At 42.7% G+C, this 10,677-nt stretch overlaps 1 protein-coding gene across 1 annotated transcript; it reads right to left on the reverse strand.

Annotated features, from left to right (window-relative positions):
- Positions 1-836: 836 nt before the first annotated feature.
- On the reverse strand, positions 837-3,483 carry stmn4 (stathmin-like 4). The gene is made up of 4 exons (XM_068753538.1): positions 3,375-3,483; positions 3,057-3,262; positions 1,930-2,121; positions 837-896 (listed from the first exon to the last, which is right to left on the reverse strand). Exons 1-4 carry the CDS (start codon positions 3,481-3,483, stop codon positions 837-839), a joined length of 567 nt encoding a protein of 188 aa, XP_068609639.1.
- Between the last annotated feature and the right edge of the window lie 7,194 nt (positions 3,484-10,677).

Raw genomic sequence — 10,677 nt, forward strand, 5'->3', positions numbered from 1 at the left:
TTCATAATTTCATATTCATAAAGCGCACTTTGCACGCGAACAACAGCAGAAACAACGAAGAATCAGCATGAAAGCGGCGGACGCCGGGGGGAATCCATCTTTTATTTCTGAACAGCAGCGGCTTGTGTGTTGCGTTTCTGTTTGATGTGCTGACTGTTAAATATCCTGCGAATCAAAGACTGAAGCCTGAAAGCTTTAACATGGATTGCAGTGACCTGACTGTGGCTCCTAAACTACACCTGCCTGCCCTTTTTTTTTTTTTTTTTTTACTGAAGAACATCACCTCTTTTGTCACATTCAGTGAGGTAACGGCTAGGATCGCAGCTCTGTGCATCGCAGCTGACAGTCTGACTGAAACGAAAAGGTTGTGTTTGATCTGCTTCTGCTTCGTTCGGTCCTAATGACATGCAGGAAGTTCTAATTCCCTGCTGTGACTGCAGAACCTGCAGGAAACAGGACTGTGATTTAAACCGTTACCTCCCGCCTGGATCCGGCTTTCATAACAAACAACCCCCCCACCACCACACACCCCTCTTTATTTTTTTTTACATTCAAGCAGTTTGCTTTGTTTGCACCTCAACCTTCCTTTAAGAAAAAAAAGTTTCCGTTTGAATTTCAACATCAAGAGCTGGAATAACTTCGTACAGCTTTTTCAGAATTATTACAGCATACACCAAATATGAAAATTCACCTTTTCTCTCACTTGTAGTTTTTTTTTAGTTCTTTTTTTGTGTGTGCGTGTCTTTTCTGCCTTGTTTTGAATTCCTTTTATGTCGACACACACACACACACAAAACAACAACAACCTCTCTCTCCTCTTCCACTGCTCCGCTCGTCTACCGGCAGGCTTCCTCCTTCATCTCCTTGTTCTTTCTCACTTCTTCAGCATGTTTGTCCTGCCAGATGAACACAGAGACATCAGTCATTAGCATCTATGAATAGATTAGCATTAATGAGGGAGATGCCAGCAGGACGGGGAAACGGCACAGCAACAGTCAGAGGATTTGAACGCAGGGATGACTTGGCGAGAGCCAGCAACTCATTTCCACCTCATGAATTATTCATTATATCTGATCAGGCACTTGAGCGATGTTAAAATAGAAAGCAGAGTTAACATGGAAGGCACCGCCTCATTTGCACCCATAAGAAAATTCAGCTGCAGGCCTCAATGAGACAGATCGGCTGCACTTTCTCCCTGCGTTGTGTGAGATCTAATTGTAAAAACAACAATGCATAAAAGAGTACATTAATTACTTCTTATTTTGTGATAAATATAAGGCCTTAATTGTCTGGTGGATACAAATATAAATCAATTTACAGTTGTATGAAATAATAGAAAAGTTCTCTTTAAGAATGCTAGAACTCACGATCAATAGTTGAGAGAGTCTCTTAATTGCTTTCTTTCAGATGATCTATGTGTTATTGAGCTTCACATGTGAACCAGTTAGCCTAGCTTAGCATAAAGACTGGGTATACCCAGTGTAAAATGCATCTGTTTAAATCTCTAAAACTAACACTATGTTGCATCTATGGAGTCACAGAAATCTAGAAAAAAAATAGTTTAATAATATAATATTACAATAAAATACGAAGTATATAAGACAAGTATATTTCTTAGAATGTTTAGCCAATTCTTCAGATGAAAATTAAGGCCAATGTAAAAAAAAAAAGAAGAAAAGATTTAACTCTGTAATAATTTCTGCATATTAATGAACGCATGTTCAGGATAAATGAGTTTCTGCAGAACAATAAGCTTAACTCCAGGAAATGACGAATGGGTTGCAGTACAAAAATACATTGACTTGGTTTAAATTGCATACAAGCAAGGAATAAAAAACAAAGATGAGCTCGATGATTAGCTTGTAACGTGTTTTAGATTTTTCTCTCTATGTGAAGGTCAGATCTAATCGCATCCACAGAGCACATTACCTTCTCCTGCAGCCTCTCGAGCATGGCTGCCAGCAGGGCCTCCCTGTTCTCCTTGTTCACCTCCATCTTCTGCTCAAGCTTTTCCTTGGCGTGCTTGATGAAGTTGTTGTTCTCCTCAAAGGCCTTCTGGATCACCTCGCGCTCGTGCTCCCGCTTTTCCGCCAGGTGCTTCAGCAGCTCAGCCTCCTGGCACTGCGGGGAGACAAATGACAATGAATCATCAGGCAGCAAATGATAAAAAAAAGAAAAGAAAAAAGAGCTGTGTCCTTGGAGATCTGAGGCAGAGCGAAGCGGTAGAATAAAGGACATCTGTAACTGTACTTGAACACCGGGCATGCACCAATAACTGACTTTCAAACAAAGCCTTCTCCATTTCTACTCGGCTAGAGACGCCTGCCAAAGATCAAAACTACAAGTGAGTATTTGTTAGCATGCAAAGGAAACCCAAAACCACTTTCCTAAATACAACTGGAAATGTGTATTGATCACTGGTGACTGATTGAATCCTCAGCTTCAAAACTCAAGCATTAATATCGTGAAATGTCTTGGGGGGGGGGGGGGGGGTAAAATGAAAAATAAAACATCCTCACGATCCCTCGTAACCAATTGTGGTCGTAACTTGACGACTACCTGTAACTAAAACGTTGTCATTCTGTAGAATCCATTTCTTACAATAGACTTAAATTTAAAGCATCCAGGCAGCAAGTGATAATAATAATAATAATAATAATAATGCATTTTATTTATATAGCGCTTTTCTGAATTATTATCTGCTGTTCCCACACCATTCTCCTCTTACCCTTCCTTTTTACCTTCCTCCTCTTCCTCCCTCCACCATCCTGTCTGCTTGATAAATATGACCCATTGTCAGCGTGTCCTTGCATGATTGCCCTTGGATTTTTCATTCCCCCCCCCCCCACTCATGTTCCCTCCCCGCCTTCTTTTCTTTTTATCTATTTCCACCCTTTTCTCTCATGACTTGATATATCATGCCGCCCACCAAGGCTGTCGTCACGTCAGATGTTTGACAATGGCTGAATGAGCTACAAATAGCCTTGGCTTTGGGGTTTCACTTTGGGCCTAGCCAGCTGGGGCTCTCGTGTTGACTTGAATACTCAAGCCCTCACCTTCCGCCTCTCCTCGGCAGCCTCCAGCTTCTTTTGGATCTCCTCCAGGGATGGGTCGCGGCGCTGCGGCATGGACGTGTTGAGGTCCGGCAGGGCATCGAAGGAAGGTGGCTTGAGGATGACCTCGAATGCCTGGCCTGAAGCCCTCTTGTTCAGCTTGATCACCTCCACATCTTTGATGGCGCACCAGCCAAGGTCCACCGCATCTGTGGGTTTGGGTTGTTTCCACGTTCATATTACAGGAAAGCAGTGTTCCACACCATTAACATGTGATTTTGGTGCATTTCGTGTGTGTGTGTGTGTGTGTGCAGTTTTCACCTTCTGCCTTGTACACAGGTTTCTCTGTCGTCTGTGGGTTCAGGCAGGAGCAGAACAGAGACACCAGAGGGAGCTCTTTGACCTTCTCTTTATAGGCTGAGGACAACATTTACGATGGATGTTGTAAAAAAAAAAGCCATTAAAGTGACACTACCTGCTTTTCAGCTGACAGACTTGCCCTTTATTTTGAGCTGAATCATGAGCACTGAGCGTGCAGATAAAGGAGGTCGCAGCTGAGTTTACCTGCCAGAGTCATCTTCTCGCTGCGTACGTGTAGCTCCCCAGGGATGCTGCAGATCCTGCTCAGTCTGTCGAGGAGGGGACGGGCACGGAGAGAGGGAGGAACAGAGGGGAGGGTGGTGAGGAGAAGCCCGAATGGTCATGAAATGAATGCGAGAACTTATGTAAGCACCAAAGATATAAGAGAACAGGCTCTTTCTGTGCCAACAATAGGAGACATCTGTAACCAGCCAGCCAGAGAACAGGCCTTGAGCTGTGAGATGGTTCTTCAACATTAATTATCTCTAAGGAATATCTTTAATTATACACATTCCTTTTCCCTTGGTGATAAATCCAGAATTAATGGGAAAAAAATGTCTCCTAAATGTTTTTAATACTGCTTCAAAAACAGTGGCAACAACTTCATCAGTCAAGATGCCAGCAATTACTAGTTCAAAATTAGGTTTCCAGAAATTGGTCATTAATATGCACATTTATCCATTTAGACATGCCCGTTTTAAAGGAAAGGACAAACTGGTTTTTAACAGGCAGAAACCTCGAACAGATCCGCGGCTCATGGTGGGCGGTCCTCTGCTTTGATTGGTTGGGGGTGAAAGTGATGGAGAAATTGGGATGAAAGGTGGAATGCTACCACTATACGACAAAGATTACTGTCTCTCATAAAATATTACGACCTTGTTCATTATTGAATCAGCGCTATTACGCCATTAATGACTCTTGCAGAAGTAAAATCTTTAGTGTCAAACTCTACCCGAACGTATCTACGGTGCAGTGCTGGGTGTGATCAGAGCACCTGCATGCCTGTCAGGCTGACTGGAGCTCACTGGTGTTAGACTGCATGAAATCCAAGGATAACTCAGTTAAAGAATGAATCCAAACGGTGATTGAATCAAGCTGAAAGAGGGATGGAGGCAGCAGCGCATCGGAAGACGTGCCCTCCCGCCCTGATTTTCTGATGAGCTCATCAATCATCTGCTGTGGCCACTGTCATGTCAAACAGGCTTTAAAAACTTTGGACTATTACAGTTACAACAGGCGAGTATCCAAGTATTTGATCAGTTAAGTAAAATATAGAGACAATTATGTACATTGCTGCAGCTCGGCATGAATAATAAAGATTTAATTGAATTTACTCCATGTACACAAATGAAACATGATGACTTGATCTATCTATCTATCTATCTATCTATCTATCATCTCCTTCCCAGTGGAATATACAAGCACAAAGTTGCACGCACACACACACACCTACACACACACACACATCATGCGAATTCTCCCAGGTTGCCGATCAATACTTCCTGAGGGAACAGAGCTTCGTTCGGTGTCGATAAGCAATAAGCAGAGAGAAAGAGGTCTGCAGAAACCGGAAGCACTTGAGTCACGTTCATGGAAAACATGCAGAGAGTTGAATTGTGCTATTTTAATTTAATTATACTTTTTTATCCCAGAATCTCACTGACTGCTGAGTAGAAACTCCAATGCATGGCTGGTACATGATCATTTATAAATATGCTTCTGCCTGTCGTTACATGACAGGACTGACATCACTCTCATGTTTTTGTTGTTCATTGTTGGCTGAGCTTAGCATAAAGACTGGAGCAGAGAGCCAGCCTTGCTCTCCCAATCAGGAATTCCCAGGAGGGCTAATAGTAAATATGTAGTTTTATATCTTGTGTAAAATAACAAGCTAATCAAAGAAGTGAATCTGGATGTTGTTGCTTTGGCTGTCAACCACACATAAACCTGATGGAGTATCGTGACTCTGGGCGGAGCCTTGGAGGAAACATCAAACGTCTAAGTTGATCCTGTAAGAGGAAATCCTTTTAAATATTTCAGTATTTTTTTTTATTTATTACACATTTTTGAGCTGTGGTGTAATAGGGGGCTAAAAATGGAATAATGATTAGAGGAATGTTGGTTTTTCTTGTATTTCGTCGACCAAATGCCGGAGGGCGGCCATTTTATTGAAGCATTTGTATTGTTGGAATTTAGAAAAAGAAGGTCATTTAATTTAGAAGGACCTGTGGGCCTTGGCGGAGGAAACTGGGTGTCATTCTACTTACGCTCTTGTTATTGTACCAAATGGAGATGAGTTTTTACAGTCTTCACATTGAAGTAAATAAATTACAGTTAACATGTTAATATTCCAAAACATGCATGAATATCTCAGAGTAAATACAATGTCCTAAATGATATAACTGTAAATATGGTAATATGCTCTAACAATGTTCACGAAAAAAAACGTTATGTAGCCTAACTAATTTTAAAAAATGCCCTCCAGGAAATCTTTCAATGAAGGCGGACTGTTAAAAGTTCTCAGAGGAACCCGACAGAGGAACCCAACACCATTTTCACTTAGCGTAATACAACACAGAGATGCCTTCAGGGTTCCACATCAGAAGTTTCATTCTATTTACATTCGTCCTTAACATGGAGCTCCAACTTCCCCCTCAACCTCATCGCTATACGTCAGATTCAGCCCTTTAAAAGCCATTTTAGGAGCCATTTTGACCCAGTTGGTTATAATTTTACTGGGTTTTTTCCTCCTTTTTTTTTTAATGGAAACTCCCAAACACACTAAAAAAATATGGAATATTCAAATAAACAATAAAGTCAAAAAATGCAACTCAGAAAGGAAGTTTATCAGTCTATTTGATCCTTTTTGTGTGTCTTTCTCTGTGTTGCTTTTCTACCACACACACACACACACACACACACACACTTTTCTCCCTACCAGCCATAAAGCTGCATCTGCCCCTATGGAAGGCCGACTGGTTACACATCCCACGGTTGGCGGGTGCACCGAGCTCTCTCCCTCTTCTCCCCTCTGTCAGCGAGAACTACCGCATCGCCCCTGTCCTCACCTCACCCTGTTACACCCTGCCACCGCCATCTCCCAAACACACTCATGCAGGCAGCTTTTCATCGCTGCAGCACATTATGACAGCGACGAGAGGGGAGTGAAGGCGAGCGAGTGAGCGGGTGTGTCCGTCGCGATGCTGACTTACCCCCTGCGTCCCTGTCTTCTCTGCTGCTGCTGCTGATGGACCGCTGACTGCGGCTGCACGGATACAGGCGCCCGGTTACAGCATCAGCAACAGCATCAACGCTGCCCCCCATGACATCACCTTGGAGACGCCTAATTGGTGCGAGACACTGCCAGCATCCTCGTCTCCCAGCCAATGAAAGACATGAGGAAGGATGGAGGGGAGGGCCGTCAGCTCTTTGTGTTGTACTGCAGGGTGGGTGGTGGACTCACTGTTTTATTATATGCTGTGTGTGTGTAGGTGTGTGTGTGTGCGTGTGTGTAGCAGCCATGAAGCATGTTGAATGTTAAATTATTTACAGTCTTACTGTGAATTCAAGAGAACCTTCATTGTCTGTTGAGATGTCGAATACTGGCACTGTTTATATTGTTAATTTCCTTCCTGCACTTTTTAAAGTCATCCCACTGAGTATTATTATTATATTGTTTTTACTGCTGCCTGTATTCTTAGCTTGCTGCATGTGTACAATGTTGTTGTGTGGATTATGGCGTGTGTGTGGCCATGTGACCCTCGTGAATGGGTTAATTTCCCTGGATAAATTAAGGCTAAACAAAAAGTAAATGATAAACAGAGTTCTTCTAATAGCTGACGGTGATATAAGGATCTTTGAAGAATTGATTGAAGACAAATCCAAGAAGAAACAATATTTTTAATACTCGTGTATTATTATTTACTATCATACTACACATTGTATTGTATTGATTATTGATCAACAGGACAGAGGAGCATGGGACTGTGAGGCAGCATTGCTGTTCAGCTTTTATGCAGTAAAAGTATAAAAGTCACTTCTAAAATGGGAAGAGCTGCCCCGCGGATATCTCTTGTGCTGAAAGCTGAAGAGGAGCAGCAATTCACAGAAACAGCACTAAAAAGTGCATTCAATTTTTTTTTTTTTATTCAAAATACTTTATTTATTACTGAGGGGGTAATTGTAGGCCTGTAAAGCAACTACATTCAAGAGTAACAATAAGTATTGAAAAAATATAGAGAAATATCATCATCATCATCAACTAATCCTCAAAGACCTTAAACTCATTGTGGGTCAAACCAGCATGTCCATTTCCTTTAAGTGTCCTAATGGAGGATGTGGCCGTGATGTCATCACACATGTTTACTCCAAACAAACATGATTCTCTGGAGAACTCTTCATTTGATCATCTTAAAGAGTTCTAGGGTGAGATATAAGCTGAATCCTCCATGTTGGCTTTTCATTTTTGCCCCTAGCTCTGCTGTTCACAGAACTTTTTGCCACTATAATCGTTTTGGGGGTTTCGTGCTGTATATTTACAGCTTTTACTAATTTAATTTCATAAATTATCAAGAAGATTGCCAAAAAAATAATAATGGAAATGGCATCGGTTTCAAGTTATGATGGCCTGTTTCTGGTTGTGTAATAATATAAAATAAATAAAGAGTTAAAAAAATGACAATAACAAAATAGTAGCATAAAAAGGAGAACTGGCCGGCGGATGGAGGACAAACTGTTGCTGCCGCCCTTTGATCATGTATTCAGCTCACACACCTAACATGATGTCATCACATGATGAAAGAGCTCACAAAGAGGTTATATCAGGGTGTGTCCTGCTTTCCTCCCCTCTCCTCTCCTCTCCTCTCCTCTCCTCTCCTCTCCTCTCCTCTCCTCTCCTCTCCTCTGACGGTAAGCAGATGTGTGACACAGGACATCACAGACATCCTGGAAATGAGATCACCAGGGAGCGAGAGAGAGAGAGAGAGAAAGAGAGAAAGAGTGAGAGGAAGAGGATGAAATAAGATCAAACAGATTATCTCAAGGCTTCTGGGAGAAAGAAGAGGAAAAATAAGGAGAGATGTGAAATTGGGGGAGCTTACTGGAAACCCCCATGGGTGAAGTTGAGATGGGTAAAAAAATAAATCTCTCTGTGGATGGACAATGAAGAATCACGTATTTTAATGGACGGATTTAGCTGATGATGGAGAGAAATGGACAAATAATATTATTCTATTCAGGACGAATGAATCTAAATCTAAAATCTCTGACGAGCCATAAAATGCAATATAATTACATTTAAAAAAATCAATATTTGGATGTATGGATGTGATTGATGATTTCTCCCCCAGCACACACACACACATGCATGTACATGCACGCACACACGCTTTCTCGGACTACAAAAACATGAACACCTACAGTAGTAGCTTAGTCTTGATCGAAAGTCTGACATCATCTCTCAGAGTCTCAGGATGAGATCATTCGATTAAAATGCAAGCCTTACTCACTCTGTGTGTGTGTGTGTGTGTGTGTGTGTGTGTGTGTGTGTGCTCGTGTAGGTGTCTCCTCTAAAGTCCTTAGATCACGGTTAAATTGCTCTGCAGAGTGATCTAATCGGAGCTGAAGGGCTTTTACTCGCATTGATTCGGACAGGAAAGATCTGTTGTCAGGAGGAAACAACGAATCCGTGTGTTTTGTTCCAGAAAGCAGATAGACTCTGTGTAGGGTGCAAGTCCATGATGTGCGTTGTCATGGCGCTGATCCCAGTTTGTTTACCAATCCTCTTATTGTGGAGGCTATGTGTTTTCTGCTTCCTGTTTAATTGTGGACGTCGTGATCTCCCCGCTTCGCGGTTCTTCACACTTCCTCTCTCTGCCTTTCTGATTTAGTTTGCCGTGTTAAATCCTGTTTCCTTGTTTCATGTACATGTTTTGCGTTTGTGTGCTTTTTCTCACGTCATTTGCACCGTGAGTCCAATTTAGCAGATTTTCTGACTACCCTAACAATGTAAAATCTATTTGGAAACTTTCAGCAGCTTTTGAAAGCTGATTACAAGATCCCAGCAGTGGAGTTTAGCTGTGAAAATATCAAAACACAAAAATAATATCTATGATGTGGAGAAAAGACACCTAAGACAAATCCAGCCGGAGCAGGAAATACATTCTATAACGTGTCTAATGGCGGCGCTGACTTCTAGCCAATCACACTGCCTTTATCAGTTACCAGTCCCTGCAGCCCCATTGCATGGCTTCCTGCGCAGACTGAAGACATCACGCCTTTCCAACTCGGTCTCCAACCCCTGATGGCAGCCCGTCTAAATCCTCAGAGTGCCGTAGGTCAACGGTGAAATGTTCCAGGTATCTGACGCATGCCCCGCCGTGGTTTTACGGACCGATTCTCTTGATGCACTCCACATGCCGAGCACACGCTAACGTGTGAGTGTGTGTGTGCATACATGCAAACAAAGACACGCGTCCCTGTGCGGCTCGGGTCAGAGGTGTAAAACGAGAGCGTTTCTGCGATGGGGCCGCACGACGTTTACGAGCCTCGCGTGATGGATGGGACGTCGGTTCCAGCGAGGACGATGCATTCCTCGGAGACAACGTTGATTCAGTGGTTCCTGTGAACAGGTCCAACACCAGCCGGTCAGTCCAACTGGGAACTGACTGGAGATGCTAGTCCAGAATGTGTCCTGGTGTCTAATCAGGACAAAATATTATGAAATCTGGGTCCCTTTATGATTTGTATTCTTTTAGGCTCACACTTTCAACATGATAACTAATCTCTGGCGTAAACGACTCCCCTCCTGGATCCACCTGAGCCGGCCTGAATCCTGGCTCCGGTGCTCTGTCACCCTCTGCTGCCTGGAAAAAAGGAGGACAACATTTTCCATTACAGCAGCATTGACAAGAATTTGTCACCGGCGGCCTTCACGGTAGGCTTTGTCAGCGTACTTTGGTTTCCGGTAAAGCAGGAATGAGTTGCAGTTTGCAGACAGAAGAAAAGTTCAGAAGAGAATAAAGGCCTTAGCAATACCAATTTATGGGTGAAAGTTTTACATTTGCTGATGCATTGGGTTGCATCCACCGGAGCCCTCCATGGGATGAGGCTTTGAATTCTTTGAAGCCTGAAAATGGTTCCAGCCCGAGGCACAAAATTACTCTTGACAGCTTAGAACAAGCTGCGCTCTGCATTTAGCTAATAAACGCTATCCTTGGGCATTTCATTGTGGAATGCAAAAGTCAATTATCCTGATGCATTCAGC

This window comes from Brachionichthys hirsutus, chromosome 20 (genome assembly GCF_040956055.1).
Source record: "Brachionichthys hirsutus isolate HB-005 chromosome 20, CSIRO-AGI_Bhir_v1, whole genome shotgun sequence".
In the NCBI taxonomy this organism is placed as follows: Eukaryota; Metazoa; Chordata; class Actinopteri; order Lophiiformes; family Brachionichthyidae; genus Brachionichthys; species Brachionichthys hirsutus.